This window comes from Hippocampus guttulatus, chromosome 11 (genome assembly GCF_054856545.1).
Source record: "Hippocampus guttulatus isolate MCC_2025c chromosome 11, RoL_Hgut_1.0, whole genome shotgun sequence".
Classification (NCBI taxonomy): domain Eukaryota; kingdom Metazoa; phylum Chordata; class Actinopteri; order Syngnathiformes; family Syngnathidae; genus Hippocampus; species Hippocampus guttulatus.
This window is the reverse complement of record NC_141271.1, coordinates 21,718,938-21,735,263: the sequence shown is the minus strand read 5'-3', so window position 1 is coordinate 21,735,263 and position 16,326 is coordinate 21,718,938. Positions and strand designations below refer to the sequence as shown.

The 16,326-nt window shown below is 50.7% G+C and overlaps 3 protein-coding genes across 11 annotated transcripts; 1 reads left to right on the top strand and 2 right to left on the bottom strand.

Annotated features, from left to right (window-relative positions):
* Positions 1 to 5: 5 nt before the first annotated feature.
* Positions 6 to 3,930, bottom strand: ftcdnl1 (formiminotransferase cyclodeaminase N-terminal like 1). 9 transcript variants are annotated; one of them, XM_086123567.1, is made up of 7 exons: positions 3,783 to 3,930; positions 2,777 to 2,864; positions 1,679 to 1,797; positions 1,401 to 1,496; positions 1,142 to 1,297; positions 880 to 1,068; positions 6 to 470 (listed from the first exon to the last, which is right to left on the bottom strand). In XM_086123567.1, exons 3-7 carry the CDS (start codon positions 1,791 to 1,793, stop codon positions 34 to 36), a joined length of 993 nt encoding a protein of 330 aa, XP_085979693.1. In that variant the 5' UTR covers positions 1,794 to 1,797; positions 2,777 to 2,864; positions 3,783 to 3,930; the 3' UTR covers positions 6 to 33. The 9 variants fall into 9 exon arrangements, with proteins under 9 accessions (XP_085979693.1, XP_085979692.1, XP_085979698.1 ...); XM_086123566.1 differs by lacking the exon at positions 3,783 to 3,930 and adding an exon at positions 3,503 to 3,521; XM_086123572.1 differs by lacking the exons at positions 2,777 to 2,864; positions 3,783 to 3,930 and adding an exon at positions 3,588 to 3,729.
* On the top strand, positions 3,648 to 5,710 carry c11h2orf69 (chromosome 11 C2orf69 homolog). The gene is made up of 3 exons (XM_086123573.1): positions 3,648 to 3,875; positions 4,359 to 4,597; positions 4,839 to 5,710. Exons 1-3 carry the CDS (start codon positions 3,648 to 3,650, stop codon positions 5,305 to 5,307), a joined length of 936 nt encoding a protein of 311 aa, XP_085979699.1. The 3' UTR covers positions 5,308 to 5,710.
* A 252-nt stretch (positions 5,711 to 5,962) lies between these two features.
* stk17b (serine/threonine kinase 17b (apoptosis-inducing)) lies at positions 5,963 to 15,724 on the bottom strand. Its single transcript, XM_086123562.1, has 8 exons — positions 15,054 to 15,724; positions 14,737 to 14,898; positions 13,281 to 13,493; positions 12,035 to 12,173; positions 11,818 to 11,944; positions 11,505 to 11,553; positions 11,249 to 11,428; positions 5,963 to 9,815 (listed from the first exon to the last, which is right to left on the bottom strand). Exons 2-8 carry the CDS (start codon positions 14,865 to 14,867, stop codon positions 9,572 to 9,574), a joined length of 1,083 nt encoding a protein of 360 aa, XP_085979688.1. The 5' UTR covers positions 14,868 to 14,898; positions 15,054 to 15,724; the 3' UTR covers positions 5,963 to 9,571.
* Positions 15,725 to 16,326: the final 602 nt, after the last annotated feature.

The following is a 16,326-nucleotide window of genomic DNA, read 5'->3' as shown; positions in this document are numbered from 1 at the left end:
CGGTGTGAGGTGGCCTTGAATCCAAATTTATTTTCACATGCGCACGCTCTGCCGCTCTTTCCAAAACTCGCCAACCCCCCGAGACAGAGCCGACTCGGCCAAGCCCCGACACTCGATAGGGGTGAAGCCCACCAAGGCGGCGCGCTCGGCGGCGACGCCGCGCCCGGCCGCCAGCCGGGCGACCCTGGCGGCGATGAGACGAGCCGGAACGTGACAGTACGGCCGCCCCCCGATGCTGAAGGACGGCCAGGGCGCCGCGCCGTCGCTCGGGCTCGGCCCGGCCCCCGGCAGGCTCTCCACGTTGCAGGCGATCTCCACGGCGCCCTCGTGTGGCAGGGCCAGGACCCGGACCCCCGGAAGACCCCCCGGTGCGGATTCCCTGATGGCGGCGGCGATGTGCCGTCCTACGGCGAGATCCTGCGTGTCGATAGTGACGTTGCAGTTCATGACGTAGGGGCTGGCCCCGACGCCTGCGACCGGAGCAAAGGAAGATCGTGAGCGCATGCACGCCACCCAAGCCGTCAACTAGATCTTCTTTCTTATTGTCCTCTCCAAGAAAATCGTCACGCCGCTTCGCAGAGTGGAAGCGCGTGGTCCGATGAAGGCGAGTTCCCGAGAGACAAAAGTGCCGCGTTAAGGGCGGACCTGTCGTGAAAAGGAAAACGCACGACATTTGGGAAAACCGCTGAAGCGTTGCAGAGAGCGGGAGGCTTTCTTTTCCTTCTGGTCAAGGTGTTTGAAGGACCCTTTCTGACAGCGGGATAGGTATGAAAAATCAAAACACCGGACCACGCAAAGGCGTCGCGTCGAGAGCGGAATAGCCGTGAAACACAAAAGAAATGAATTCATCGCGCCGGCCCGCGACTGTTTGGGACTGACCGGTGAGGCCGAAGCGTTGGCACGGCACGGGCCCGACGCAGGGCCTCACGCCGTTCAAGTCGGGCGTCTTCTTGAACCAGCCCATCTCCTTCCTCCTCTGCGCCAGTCCCCGCTGATGCGGGGCGTCCGCCCACCCGAAGAGGAAGACGCTGGTTCCCGGCACTCGCTCGGTCAGGCCCACGGCCACCGCTGACGAAGCCCGACAAAGTCAGGAAGACGGCAAAGTCCGACAAAAAGAACCTCTGCGCCGACGGGATCTCACCGCGAGACTCTCGAGCGCAGTCGTCGGGGCCCACGTCCTCCCCCAGGGGGTAGATGGGGACCAGGTCCACGGCACCCAAACGCGGGTGGACGCCAGAGTGGTCGCGCATGTCAAACAGCTCGCAGGCTTTCTCGCAGGCGGACAATACGGCCTCCCCTCAAATACAGAAAAAAGACGTGACATATAAAAAATAATAATAATTATATCTTTTTTTTTTTGGGCCGTCACTAACGTTGCATGAATGTGAGTCAGTACTTACCGATGCCTTCAACAGTGGCCACAATTGTGATGACGGAGCGGTTGTAGTCACGGTCATTGAAGATGTTCAGCACCGCGGTCCCATCTCTTCGAAAACCTGCCCGATCGGAACGAAGACAACATTTGCTCAAGAGGGCTGCTTCAAACCAAAATGGCTGACCTCCTCTTCAATTTGGGGCATGGGCCCTTGAGACTTTTCTTCACGTCCTGTATCCAGAGACACGTCCGCCCAATTCTTGGTGTCCGAGGGGATTACTAGCGCTTGTGTTCCACACTTGCCTTGAGAGTCGTATAAGGCGGCCTTGGCCACACGTTCCACCAAGTCCTTCCTGCGAGCCTCTGACACGTTGAGCAGGCACGTCACCAGGCGTCTTCCCATTGAAGTGGTCGTCATGTTTCTGCAATAATAGTAACTGTAAGAATAATTCCATCAAATTAGGGTCAAAAACAGAAACGCGCGAGATGTACATTGGGATTATTTTTTCCGTAAAAAAGAAGAGATGTAATGACATTTGGAATCAATTGTTTAAAAAAAAAACCCCCCAACAACAACAAAAAACGGGCTTACCAATTGAGAGATTCCATTTGTTAAGTTTAAGTCTTTCAGAAAGTACATCTGCCTTCATGTTAGGACACATGAAGATCTACTCATGTCTAGGGACAAGGTCGGGTGTTCAGGTGACCTAGCATGCATGTTTTTGGGGAAAGAAATTATACTTTGCCTTCTCTTTGGGAGATTGAAATAAAATTTGATTTGTTTTCAGGAAAGTGCAACGTCAATAGTTTGTCTTCCTTTTAGGAAGTCACAAAAGAAACAGTTTGTCTTCTTTGTAGGAACGTGGAACGTCCGTTTTTGGTTCTCCTTTTAGGTAAACGGCAACATCAAAATATATCTTCTTTTTGGAATAGTCATAAACGTTCCTTTTTTTTTCCGGAACGGTCACCACCAATAATTTGTCCTCTTTGTGAAATGAGTGTCTTCTTTTTCGGAAAGAGCAACATTACATGTCGAAGTTATGCAGTTATTTGTGCAAAAGAGGCCGAAGTGTGTGTGATTTTCACTTGTTACATTTAACAGTTGGCACGGCTTCTGTGTTGTTTCGTTCACTCCTCGACCTTTTTGGACACAGGAATTTTTGAAAGTAAATGCAGTTGATTCTCCGTTTCGGACGATTTGCGTAGTGCCCCGAAGGAAAACATTTACTCTAACTCGCCATGGTGCTGAGCGCTGGGCAGTTACACTTCCTGTCCCTTACCTACTATGGTCCGTGTTAGAACTCGAACCAATGTCTGAGCAACGTGTGAGAATCAAAATTAAGTAGCCATTCATATGACAATCTCGGTTAGCACTCAAATAAATGTTGAATTTATAGTCACCGAGCGCTTGAGAGTCACTCGCTGTATATCATCGCCGCTGGCAGTGCAGAGTACAGGGATTGGGCAAAGTCCAATCTGTCGCTAAATCCTGTGAATGTTTTTAAATTGCCATTTTATATTAGATAACTCAAATACAATGCTTACAACATAAGTGAATATCAAATGTAACCGTTCCTGAATTATTGAAGGAGCGCGTGTGAATGTGTTTGGCGAGGCGAGTGTGTCTCGTCTCGCAATCGAACACGGAAGTAACCGCGAGGGACACATCTTGGTTTACGTGCGCGCTCGGCTCTGCTCCGGGTACAGGGGCGATTTATCTTAACTCGTGAGAGTAGTGCCTTGCGTGCGGTTTATTGTATCTTCGAAGCATCGCATTAAAACTTTATTCGATGCGAATACAGGTCGTCTCAAGTTTTGTCGCGTTCAAGCGAAAACGGAAGTACAAAAGAAGGAATCATCGTAAGTGGGAACTTGCCACCCCGCCATTATTGCGTCATGACGTTCGCGCATGCTCAGTTGTGGTGTTGACGAATTGCCACGCGCAGTCAAGTAACGCCGTATACCGCGATGGCGTGTTTTTAATCAACAGCGCCTCTCTGTGGGCAAATCACATAAAGCGTATCAAGTAAACGCAAATTGGCGACTTTTTGGGGCGCTCCCTGGAAAAACAAGAGAGGCGACGCCGCGTAATGTGTAAGGTCAATCGCAGAAGCTGAGGATGCTTACATCAAGGCCAGCTCGGAGCTAGATTTACTGCTAAATCCCTCCGAGGTTGCTCCTATGAGCTCGGAGCTAAATACTTGTCTCGCACCGGACTGAAGGGACCGAAGGACTTATTCTCTTAACGACAGCTGCAGCCGAATACGCGACGATGACGACTACGGTGCCGCCGCCCTCCTCTCCCGCATCGAGCAGTAGCCCGGTTGGACACTCCAAAGGTACGAGCGCGCCGAGGCTCCAAAAACTACTGGCCGTGCCCGGGTGCAAACCAAACGCGCTCAACGACCTGCTCCTCCTCCGGCCCGGAGATGGACACGAGTCACCAGAAGACAAGGGCGGTAGTAGCAAGCACGTGGTGTTTTTCCACGGGGACATTCAGGTGAGCAAAGCTATCGGCGACTCTCGGTGGGAAATCAACAGAGCATCTTGTGCAATGGCTGTAGTCTACTGCATTGAATGGTCTTGGGGGTGGTGGGCGGGGGGTCACAGAGTTGGCAACTTCAAGAAGGGAGTGAAAGTAAGCGAAACGAGAAAACGCCACGCGACTATCATCGCAGTGATCGAGGTCAAATCGAATGATGAGGCAAGTGGCTCACACGTGTCCGTCAGAGCGGTAGAAGTGAGAAACGGGAGAAAGACGCCAATGTCCGCCATGGCACTGATGAAACTGAAGACCGGGAAAATGGCCATTTGCAGAAATGAACCGTAACAATGAGAAACTGTCACAAAAAGTGTAACCGCCCTCCCCCCTAAATAAATAAAAAGAGAGAAAATGTTCTGAGCGGCCATCATTCAATTGCGAAAACGTACTCGGCCGTCATCCAAACGAGGAAACCGCAAGTCGCGTCCGTTTGTGTTGCAGAACTTCCAGGAGGAGATGGCCTCGCAGCCCGATTGCGCCCCCTGGCTGGCGTGGAGTTTGGAGCAGGTGAGCGTCACGCTGGGCCGCCGCTTCCCCGCGCACCACGTGTGGGTGGTGCGCGCCTCGCGCATGTACCTGCACAAGTTCAGCGGCTACCGCCACTTTGTGGACAGCAACATGTTTGGCGCCCCGCAACACGCCCCGTACTCGCCCGACGGCGGAGCGCTGCGCCACCTCAGGTTTGGGGAAACTCACTTTCTTCGCCCTTTCATTGGCCAACGAGGGTCACGCGTAGACATTTACGTGTCCACCCCAAGCACCAGAAAACGTTACACCGCGAAAAGCGACGCCGCCCGTACTTTGAGAACAGCAAAGCGGCTTTGTGTCTATCGCGCACTTCGCACGCAAGTTAACTCGACGCGCTTCGCAAAAGTACAACATTTAAAAGCATTTGTGGACAAACCTCCACTGCGGTCGCAGGTCCCTGCTGGTCCACGGGATGGAGCGAGCCGGCCTGCCAAACGCCATCCGAGCTCCGGGCGACGCCCGCGCCGGGTTCTCCCTGACCCTGGTGGGCTTCAGTAAAGGCTGCGTGGTCCTCAACCAGGTGGTCCACGAGCTGGCCGGCGCCCTGGCGGATCGGCGCATTTCGGACTTTGCCGGAAGCCTTTCGGACATGTTCTGGCTGGACGGCGGCCACCCGGGGGGAAGCGAGACCTGGGTGACGGACAGGAGGCTGCTGGGCCGGCTCGCCGCAAGCGGCATCGGGATCCACGCCCACGTGACGCCGTACGAGGTCCGAGACCCCACGCGGGCCTGGGTGGGCCGGGAGCACGCCCGTTTCGTGAAGACCCTGGAGGAGCTCGGGGCGCGTCCGTACGCTAAACTCCACTTTGTGGATGAACCGCCATCCATCGAAAACCACTTTCGGGTCATTCGGGAATTCTGAGCCTCCTCGACGCGATCGGGTGGGCTCTTGCGTCCGTGTGAATCTTTTCATGTCGTTGCCTGGATCTTATTCACCAAAAACCTGTGACAGACGGTGTACGCGCAGGGGCGCCCCAGTCCGGTCCTGGAGAGTTTTAAGTTGCGCGGAAAGCGGCGATGAATGTCGACGCGTTGTCATCCCGCGTCACCGTTCCCGCGTCGCTCTTGACCGCGGACGGCCGTTATTCACGTTGACCGCAACAAAGCCGATCATTCCCTTTTCTCGCCCCCGTTCGAAGATCTTATAGCAAGCTGAAAATGAAAACTGTCCTATCGTGCTATGGATCAAATTGCCCTGAGCAGAAAAAAAACAAACATTTAAACGGTGGAAAAATGTAAGCAATTAAAAAGGTGCTGAAAACTTGGACCGGCCTTGTTTTTTCTACTTGGATGGATCGACGGACGTGCTATATTCTACAACTGGCAGCCAGAGGCTCGATTTATCTTGACACCAATTTCATCTACGTACTTTTAAACATCCATCCATCTTCCGAACCGCTTCCGACGTGCCATGTTTAACCCCCCCCCCCCCCCCGCCCGCCAAAAGACCCAAATGGCATCTGAATCCCTTTAGCAACCGCGTTCAAGGCAAAAGTCAACCATGTGGGACAAAGGAGTTTCATCATGTCTCCAATCTTTAATAAGCATTATGAAGCACCGCGATGCCCGAATCGGGAATTAGCTGGTGTGTGCTTGATCACAAAACATGAGCTTTTTTTATTAAGTGGTTGGCAATCGCATTGCTCGTACGTTCGATAAGAAACGGTCCAAAAGAAACAAACAAGCGCGGAGACGCGAGCGGCTCGCGCTTTGCGTCTCCCGACAACGGGCGAGCGCAAAGAGCCGCGAGGGTGACGCCACCCCGTCGACACGTTCAAGCGTTTCATCATCCGGCAGAGCGAGCGCCAAACAAGTCCGTCCGCCTTCTGTTGGCTTGTCGAGTCTCGGAAAAACAAAAGACTTCTCACCAAGTCATCCTTTCGAGACACATTTGACATGCGCGCGCGCGCGTGGTATCAGACAAACAGCAGAAAAGTGTGATTTCAAGGGGACATATTATGGAAAATGACTTTGGCGCAAATCCTTCTTCTGCCTATTTTCCAAAACGTGCCTGCGAGCGAGCCGTACAATTCGGAAATTTGCCTGGATTGTGACATCAGAGCGCAACCTTTTAAAAGATTTTTTCCCCCGAAATAACGCCGACCAAGAGGCGACTGTTTTGCAAGGAAACCCATTTGCATAATATGTCTCCTTGAAGTCCTGAGGCGTAAGGACACCAAAGCTTATTTCTTGACAAGTCCTTTTTTTTTTTCTTGCTCCAAGGCAACTTGAAGACACGGTGCCTTGAGATAGGAGTTTCATTCATTCCACGATCAGGCTCGTGACTCAAAACGCCGACTCGCAATGCCATTAATCCGTTCCAGCCTCTCCAAAAAACAAATTCGGTTTTTGAAAGTTAAAAAGGCACTTTATAAAAACAGACTATGAAGCAGTCTACGCATGGTGATTTGATGCTGCAATTTCTTTCATCGGGCCCTTCCTTCTAGCGCGTCGGCCTCGGCCTGCGGGAGGCGGCGCAATGCAATCACGCAGACGCAAGCGACAATCGCCGGACTGCAACATTCCACATTTGTGGGGCGGATGACGACTTTACGCCTGCGAGTAGTTCTCGTTTCTGTGTACACGTTGAAACATCTGCCACTTCGAATGCTGACCGTTGGCATGTCAACACTGGTTGGTGAGCACCAAGCTAAACGGGCCTTTTTTTTTTTTTTTTTTAAAGCAAGGGCAGTTCTTGGATGAAATACAAAATGTTGAAATATGTTTAGTGTGACTGTAAACTGCAGTTTGAAGCCTATTTTTGGAAAGAAATGCTTGGCGAACTGCTGCTTGTTGTATACGTCGAGTTGGATTCAGCCCACTGCCACCATCCAGCGCTCAACTTTCAATCAGCATGTCAAAGCAAAACAATTTAAAAAAATTGTTTTTTTTTTAATGCAGAATGACAGCTCATATCTGGAAAACATCAAGTTGGTTGCCTCCTATCTCAAGGCACCGTTGCGTCAACGAACTGGAGAAAAGCAGCTCCGAGGAGCGTTGCGGTCGTTCCGCCCGGACGACGGCATGACGCGCGACGACGCGGCCGCTTCCGCGCAAAAGGCCGCCGCGTCGGTCGACGACAAAAAGAAAACGATACACAAGCACGCGGGGAAAGACGTCCTTGTATTTGACGCCACCCGCCATCCCCTCCTTGCCACCTTCTCCACATCTCCTGCACCGTGACCACACCAAAAGTCCTTCCTTCTACCTTCTCAATTCTCCGAATTCCTCACCACTCTCCAGCAATCCAGATACCGACAACTTGCCCCACCTCTTCATGCCTATAAATGCCTTAAAATTGTTTAAAAATAATGCAATGTACACAAGTTCATCGTGCCGATAAAAACAATAGGAATGATGCTAAAAAAACTAAGAAAAGTGAGCAGTGTTCTTTTTTTTTTTCCCTTTTCTGGCGATACTTCAAAGAAGAGCTTTCACGACAGACAAAAACAAAAAGCAAGCGTGAACGCATAAAGCGCCCGCCTCGACGAGGAAGTTAAGTGCTCGACGGCGGTTCCCTTCTCGGCGGGCGGACCAGAGAGCGACTGGTGCGCGCAACCGCAGCGGGACAATTTTGCAGCGTGCCCGGAGTAAAACAACAGGCCGCGGCGCTACGTTCCGAGCGCGGAACGCGTCATCACCTGAGAGTCGGATAAACACTGAACATAGAAAGGCCTGAAAGCGGTGCGATTCAAAGAGAGTTGCTTCGAAAAACCCTGAGCTCAATTTCAAGGCCGAAAATGTGCTTTTGCGCCGGTAGCGGCCGGCCGCTTTCCGCGCGGCACCGTCGACTGCAAAACCTCCACGCGCGCAGATGAAGCCGAGTACACACATAGCGACGCTCGGGACAAATTGGCGCATTTGCCCGTCGGCGACGGCCAGATGACACATTTGGACGACACTTTGTAATCCCTTTTTTCACGCCGATTCCGAATCGGCCCCGTTTCAAGCACGTCATGTTTATATTTCATAAGATAACACGTTTAGGCATTACGACTTCAAGGGTCAGCAGAGGTGATGTGGAGGGTTTTTTTTCCTTTTTCTTAAACGTCAGCTCTAAATTTCAACGCACGCTAAAATCTGCATTGCACAAGCTTTTTGGGGTCACGTTTACAACAGACAAATGGAAATCTCTCCAAAACCTGATCTGCTCAGGAAAAATATTTTTTTTTTTTTTTTAAATTAGAGTCAAAAATACTTTTACGGAGGCACGAAGCCGTCTCTGAATCAAATTTGCTGTGACCAATGATCCCGTTACTTACGTTAAGAGTCATTTTCTCTCCCCAATCTGCTGGGAAAACGAGGACGACGTCAATGAAACGCGGAGGCCCGATTGGCGTCAGATGTCCCCGAAGGCTTGGCGCGCCGTCCGGCGTGCGTCAAGACTTATTGGTCCTCCTCTATCTGCTGGTGAACGGGCCACAATCAAATTCAACGGTCATGACGGCAAATCTGTGTTTGGGCTCTAGCGACTTTCAACATCTCGGGTGCGGGAATGACACCCAAAAAACGCGAACGCGGTCCGTCCTCCGCGATCGACGGACGCGACGCGACGCAAGCTAATAACGGTTCGGTGATTTTGACCCCCCCGATCTGATCGGAAAACAGTTGACAATCGTAACTGTTAAGTAGGCTCACCATTTCTGATTGGGATTCTTTGCGGGAGTGCGCTCAACACACCGACACGCGGTGCCTTGCGTAGCTCAGTCTCGGGACGATGACGAATATCGTTCCGTGCGCGTTCGCCACGCACGCGCGAGAAGAAAACGAGAAACACACTCGTGCGGGGTGTTACAAATAACGAATAAATAAATAAATAACGGGCTTAAGATGTTAACACGCGGTATGTGTGTACCGGCAAAACTGCCATTGAACAAGGCTGAAGCACGGAGGCCATTTTTTTGCACCGCGTTGATCTCCGCAAAAAACAAACAAACGGACCACAAGCCCTCATCTGGCACGAGAATTCCAGTTAAAGACAAACGGGATCGCGGAAGCGGATCGCGGCGTCGGTCAAATGATTATCTTTGGCTTGTGTTAATCTCACAATAAACAAAATTCAGCGGGGCGTAAATAAGTCGCCCGTTGGTCTTAAAAGCAATGTAAAAGCTATTCCCTTTCGGAGTTCACGAGTCACCGTCGACAAGAAGCGCCTCCTCGTCCAAGCGCAAGCGTTTGGCGTGGGAATGCGGCGGCGGCGGCGACTCCAGGAAGTTCTCCTTGTCCTCGGGCGGAGGCGCCGCCCACTTGGCGCCGCAGCTGCGCTCGCGGGCGCCGCGGCCGGACGCCGGCTCCGGGCTGGCGTACGGCTGCTGCTGCTGCTGCCACAGCCAAGGGTGGCCGATGCACTCGGCGGCGCTGGGACGGTCCCTGTCGGCAACAATTACCCGTTAGCGTGGTGGTGAAGCCCACGCGAAAGCCATACAGTTATATCAAGGTGGGAGTGGAAAAAAAAAGGGGGGGGGGCCCAATGTCATCCGAACCGTGGCGCTGGGAGAGGCATTCTGTGAATTCAACGGACTCACTTTCTTCTACAGGGGAAAAAGTCCAATCGGAAGATGCCGCTTAACGCGTTCTTTGATTCAAACGTGCATGGCGAAGGCCTCGTCTCGGAGACCACAACAAATGGCTTCAGGTATTTCCTGTGCACTGCTGTTGATATAGCGCCTCCCTAGTGGCGCTGCGCTGCAACCGCAGTGAAAATAACAAGCCGCCGCAGAGGGACCTCAATGGCTTCATCTTTACGCCGTGTTGAGCGATATCGATCCGTCTGGCCGCGGGTGACGGACAATTAGCTGGAGGCGGGTGCCTCGCCATTTTGAACGCGGGAAAAACCCACCTTATTTCCCCAGATGGTTCCATTCGTTCAGGACACACACGCGTGTGCTAAATATCCCAAGACATACTCTGAATTCTTCTCATATAGGATGTTCCCCAAATGTTTTCTTCAACGGTTCTGAACTGTACCAAAAACACACCATGGTAATATTTCCGCACCACATAACCTGCAAACGCTCAAAACACAACCGTCCTTCCTTGTTCGTTTTTGTGAGGCTTAGTGGCGGTTGGCAAACCAGATGAAGGGAACATTAGCGCCACCAACTGCACCACAAGGAAACCAAAGTGAATGGAAGGTGGTTGGGCGTCAATTTTTTTGCTTCGTATCTTAAGACAACCCCCCCACCCCCCAAAACAAATGATAATAATAAAATTTAAAAATAGGTCCCATCTTGAAAAGCGCGAACGTCAAGACGCTCACATATCAAGCTACTACTGTACAGAGACAAACCTCAAGGATTTTCGGGGCCAAGTTTTATGGCCTGGTGATGATCATGGGGAAATAGTGAGCCTCAGGATTTCAACCCAAAAGAGAATTTTTGCAAGCCGAAAAGAGATCTCAACTGCACATTATTCTCACTCCAAGGCAAAAGGAGCACTTGACATCCTTTCCAACTAAATCTGTATGACAGATTGGAAAAAAAAGGGGATTGACGGGAAAGTGGCGATGACGAGGGGACGCGGCCTAATTGCTACTTTCAAGCACATTCCCAGAAGTGGTGGGGGGGGGGGCGCACTGCAAACCCTTTAATGTGGTTATGGAGGATGAGCCATTGGCAGGTGTCCCTAAATAATAAATCACAAAAGAAAAAAAACTGCTCAAAAATAAAATATTGCAGCGGCCTGAGGTACGATTTTTTTTGTTTTTTTGCTCTCCACTGGGCCTGGATTCAAAAACAATGACTTCTATTCTGGGGGGGGGGGCCGAGCTCACATGCGCCGCTGCCACCGTTGTCGTTACTCACTCGGGCGCTTTGACCAGCAGCTTGCGGATGAAGTCCACGGCCAGCTCCGAAACCCTGGAGAAGGCCTCCCGGCTGTAGTCCACGTTGACCTGGGAAACGTTCAGGAACGTCTCCTGCTTGTCGTCGCCGGCAAACGGAGACTCGCCCGTCACCAGCATGTAGGCGATGACGCCCACGCTCCTGAGGGGAAGGACAAGCCGCATACTACAAACCAACGGACAAAGAGAATTGCCGGCTTTGAAAGTTTGCCACTCACCAAAGATCGGTGGACGTTGTGATGGGCTCATAATTGAGGATTTCCGGTGCTGAGTGAAGAAAAGAAATTGCAATTTGCTCAAAATGGCTGACTTCCTGTTCAGTTTTAGGGATGGGCGCTTGCGAGTTTTGCAATAGCTTCGCGCCGCCGCGAGTTGCCGCGGTACCGTAAAGCGTACTCTGCTATTGCAAAACGCAAAGGCCCCGCCCACTGAAGCCCGATACTAAAAGTGGATGCGAAATTCTTGATTTCTTGCGTCTTTTAAAATTGTCAGAATGAGGTTTTACAAAAGTGGCTTTTTTTTTTAGCTTACCCACATACTCAGGTGTGCCAAGAATCTCTCGGAGCTCCCCAACCGCGCCCAATCTGCGTGCCAGACCAAAGTCCACAATTTTGATGTCCCCGGGAGGGGAGAGGCTGGTCAGGAGGATATTCTGAGGCTGAGAGAGACAGAAAAGAGGCGCGCCGACATTCATCACCGTCGGCGCAAAACGGGCCGTCTTCGGCCGAGGGTCAATCGCGATACCCACCTTGAGGTCCAAGTGCACCAGGTTGCTCTGGTGGAGGTGGTGAACTCCCTCCAGCATTTGCCTGATCAGACGGGTAATCTGGGCCTCGGGCAGCAGCTCGTCAGACACGCAGTGGTCGAATATCTCGCCGCCTGCCGCGCTGGCGGGGAGAAAAGTGGACATTGCCCATAGGCTCTAGTCTATTTTGGGGGCGCCTTCCGTCATCTCATTCACATCACCCCGCCCCCCGCGCAGCCCCCGCCTACCCCGCGACCTGGTAACGCCATTTCCAAGCAACAAAGGGACTACACGCATGGAAACTTTTTGGTGACGGGAATTACAATTTGCCGCCCTTCCCGCCGCATGAAGCGCATACGTGGACCCACGTGCTAATTAGCGGCAGCAATGCAGCAGCTCGTTGACAATGCGCCGCCTCCGGCAGTGAAAATACGATCGGTGCTTTTCCCTTCATAAGCGCTTGGCCGTTTTATAATCTGGGATCGACAAGTAGCAAGAACTCCTCTCTTCCTCGACTGCCATTGCAATGCAATCCTGTATCGTTTGCACCCCCTGCGGTAGAGGGGCGGGCAAAGGGGAGTCTGACGAGTGGGAATGCAACCCACGGCTTTTCCTGCCTTCATTTCGACACGATAGCCACCCCTTAGCACGGGCTGTAGTCGTCATCGTCGCAGAAGCGACTCTCGCGTTGGCACGCCCGGCAGTGGAAGGGGACAGAAGGAGCCGACATAACAATGCTTTCACTGTCTTCGTGGCTCATTGTTAATTGCCGCGCTTCAGCCGAGGGGTATTTTGACCGACGTTTGCGGCTACTAAAACACACGGGGATCCTTACGTTGTTCAGTAGAATAAAAAAAAAAAAAGTCGTCACGGCTCCTTTGCCAACAACAGTTGTCATGTGGAAACAGTCTTTGGAAACCGGGGCGGTTCATGTTTTGCAAGACACCTTGACCGAACGTGAACTCACCGGGGGGGGGGGGACCCTCAAACACATCAGCAAGTTACACTTTTGTTACATTTTCTTTGGGTGAATAAATATTTGTTTTGTTGAGGCTGCGCGAGAGGGAACATATCGCTTAAGTAGAGGACGTGCATATTGTTGAAAGGTCAATGTACACACACTTCAGCTGAAGGACATCGAGTGCGTATTCAAGTCCTTCGGGGCAATCTCGGTTTCGGTCACGACGGCAGGAGAACCGAGCCGAGAAAGAAGCAAATCCTTCCGGACATGACCTCGATTGCGACTCACTATTCCAGCACGAGGACGATGTCGTGGTCCGTCTCGTAAGCGGCGTGCAGGTTGACCACTCTGGGGTTGTTGCGAGCAGTCTCCAGGACGGCCATCTCGTGGACCACCTCGGCCCGGCAGTCGCGACCTCGCCTCCTTTTGCGAAGGAACTTGGCGGCGAACACCTTGCCCGTGGCTTTCTCCACGCAGCGCTTCACCACCGCAAACTTGCCCCTTGGACGATAACAAAGCAAAGATGGAGCGGACATTCGCCTTCATTCATTGGGCTTATCAAAACCCCAAAATGTCTGCTTGCTACGGTACGCTTCCTTCCTGGTCACTTTCGGGCAGGGGTCCTTGAGACTTTATTGAACGCCCGGTTAGAAAAGACACGTCCACCCAATTTCACGATAATCCGAGAAACCGCCGCCTGGTGATTTTTCCACAATCCATTTTCGTCGTGCTTGTAATTGTTGTCGTTTTGTTTTGTTTGCAAGGTTTAACCAAAAAGGAAACAAGAGGGATCTGTACCGGTGGGAAAACACATTTTCTTCCAATTTCCAGGTGGCTCTACTTGAATGAGTACGAGTATAGAGTTTAATTTACATCACAAAGAGCTTACTAAATGTAATGAACGTTCAGTCGAGGTGTAACCACCATGAAAAGAAGAGAGCTCTCTAAACGTGAACAACACCACATTTGCTCAACTTTCTAGTTGGCACTCCCGAGCGAGTTGTGAGATCCGCTTAAAAGCAATGGCCGATTGATAAGCGCTCCGTTTTTGAGTGTTTTCAGGCAAGGGAAATTCTCTCACAAGAATTCGTAAAAATGTGACACTCAAAAGTACGTCAACGGGATCAGAAGGTGTTCCAATCGAGTTGGCGTGAGGTCAGACTTTTGACGACAGAAATAACAGAACTGAGACGAAGAGGAGGCAAACCGCTAGAACTGGTTGGACAAAGTTCACGTTTACCACTCAGGGACAAGAACGGAGCGTAAAAGTGACCTAGATTTGCACTACGGTAACATGAAACCACCGCGCACTGTACCGCGGAGACGGAGCAAATCCGAACGATAACAAAATCAGTTTTCAGCATTTCCGGCACAGACTTCAAGCTCCACGCCCTCGCAAAGCGAGGGGGTGTTCAAACTACGGCCCCGGTACCCCTTGTGAGTCTCGCCATGGGGGTCCACAATTTGAGTGCATGTGTTGAATTGGCTCGAGTAAACGTTGTAAACAATTCTCAGTCTTTTGCTGGACTACAAAGGGCTTTCAGTGATCAAGAGTAGCTTCCTTTTCGAAAATAGGGATGCTACGCGTCAACGGATAGGCTCGCTCGAATAGTTTCGAGTTCAGAATTTCTTAAGGGGCATCATTTTTACTCGTGTTTAGTTGGCATTGGGATTGTTGTGGTGGTCCTCGGGTCAATGCGTCCCCTGAAAAGTTTGGAAAGCTTGCACAAGTGTTCCGACTCACCTTCCCAGCTCGCCGGTGACTTCGAAAACGGCGTCCAGAGGCTCCGCGCTGATCGGTGTGTGACTTTCGGCCAGGAGTCCGCCGCCGGTGGCGGCTAACCCGCTACGGCTGTCCAGCCGCCTCCGAGACATTTTCACCTCCAGTACCGGTCGCGACGAAATACTGAACGGTGAAAGGAGACTCGAAAGTGAGCAAAGCCAAGCTAACAGCGCCGGCCGCCGGCTCCTGCTTCCATGCTAGCCCGATTAGCTTCCGCGGTCAGCTCCACTCGAGATTTGGTCAATTTTACGCAGGAGGAGGAGGAGGAGCTCGCCTACCAAAAAGACAATCAAGCACACGTCCCTTCATTTATTAGCGCTTCGAGCCGCTCGTCCACGGCTCAAGTCAACCACTTCCGTCCTTTTGCCCCTTTTCACTTTTTTCCTCCTTTTTTTTAACGTCCTTGTCGTTTGACACTTTTCTCCACACGTCACTGCCTTGCGCATGCGCACCTTTGTTGTGCTGGTTTCATTTGAAACTGGGAGGCGGAAATCAATTTGAAAATGAGGACTAACAACAGCATTGAAACATACTTGAGAGTTTTAAACAAGCACAGTAACAAATCTACAATGAATTAATGATATTTGTATCGTTTGTTATTTCCATTTTCAAGTGGCAATCAAACTTGAATGCGATTTTGATGCGGGTACTTTGATATTTTAATCTGAAATATTTTCATCTGTCGAATGAATGTGACTGAAAGATGTCCGAAAAAAACGATGATTTTGCGTACCTCAATAAGGTACTTGGTTGATTTTTCATTTTTTTTGGTCATTGAAAAACACGAATGCATTTACTGAATGTCTTAATAAACTGCCATGCCCCTTCTTTACTAATGCTCCTTACCAAACTTGAGTCATGTAAAGCCAACCGATAAAAGATTAAAATCGAATACAGTACTCTTTTAACATTTACTGTTTGAAATGAACTTACATTTTGAATGGCATAACCTACCGTTTTTTTGTGCGTGTTCAACGACAAAACAAAATAATGAGTCACTTTTTGTTTTTTGTTTGTCAGGTGAACATGGAAAGAGCAAAACATAAATTAAGAATCAACCAATCCAAAGTACCTCTTTATGTTAATAAGCAATCGATTTCGGGGTTTTTTTGTAAACAAAACATTTCACATCATGCAAAAACAACAACAATAATACTATTTAAAAAACTAATTTCAGCTGCAAACATCAATGATCAGGCCCTGGCACGCCTGTGCTCATCACAGTTATTAGTTTCGTCTTTTGTTTTTTTTTCTCCTGTCAAGTCGTCAAGCTTCACTGCCGTGCTGCACCCACACGCAATGACGCAAACTCAAACGTTTTGCAATTTAGCTTTTGTTTGTCCTTCTAGGACACGTGTCAAACCCAAAGCCCAAGGGGCAGGTCCGGCCCCGCACTTCATTTTACGCGGCCATCAGAAGCAAATCCTCACCGTCATCTTTGATGATTGTCGCTAAAGTCTCGACCAGAACTTCAAAATGTCATATGAAGATATCATTCAAAATTAACCTTGCCATGTGATTACAAAAGTAGTTATCCCTCAGTTGTTTTGT

Bases quoted from the DNA above. Each gene is read 5' to 3' on its own strand.
- ftcdnl1 (XM_086123564.1), bottom strand. From the start codon at position 2,729: ATGAATGGCTACTTAATTTTGATTCTCACACGTTGCTCAGACATTGGT. The intron at 1,798-2,655 runs GTAAGGGACAGG...CTATTATTGCAG, and splicing joins TCTAACACGGACCATAGTAG to AAACATGACGACCACTTCAA. The intron at 1,069-1,141 runs GTGAGATCCCGT...GGGCTTCGTCAG, and splicing joins CTGCGCTCGAGAGTCTCGCG to CGGTGGCCGTGGGCCTGACC.
- c11h2orf69 (XM_086123573.1), top strand. From the start codon at position 3,648: ATGACGACTACGGTGCCGCCGCCCTCCTCTCCCGCATCGAGCAGTAGC. The intron at 3,876-4,358 runs GTGAGCAAAGCT...TTTGTGTTGCAG, and splicing joins TTTTCCACGGGGACATTCAG to AACTTCCAGGAGGAGATGGC. The intron at 4,598-4,838 runs GTTTGGGGAAAC...CTGCGGTCGCAG, and splicing joins GGAGCGCTGCGCCACCTCAG to GTCCCTGCTGGTCCACGGGA.
- stk17b (XM_086123562.1), bottom strand. From the start codon at position 14,867: ATGTCTCGGAGGCGGCTGGACAGCCGTAGCGGGTTAGCCGCCACCGGC. The intron at 11,429-11,504 runs GTGAGTGGCAAA...CCTTCCCCTCAG, and splicing joins ACAACGTCCACCGATCTTTG to GAGCGTGGGCGTCATCGCCT. The intron at 9,816-11,248 runs GTGAGTAACGAC...TGTTGCCGACAG, and splicing joins CTGCTGGTCAAAGCGCCCGA to GGACCGTCCCAGCGCCGCCG.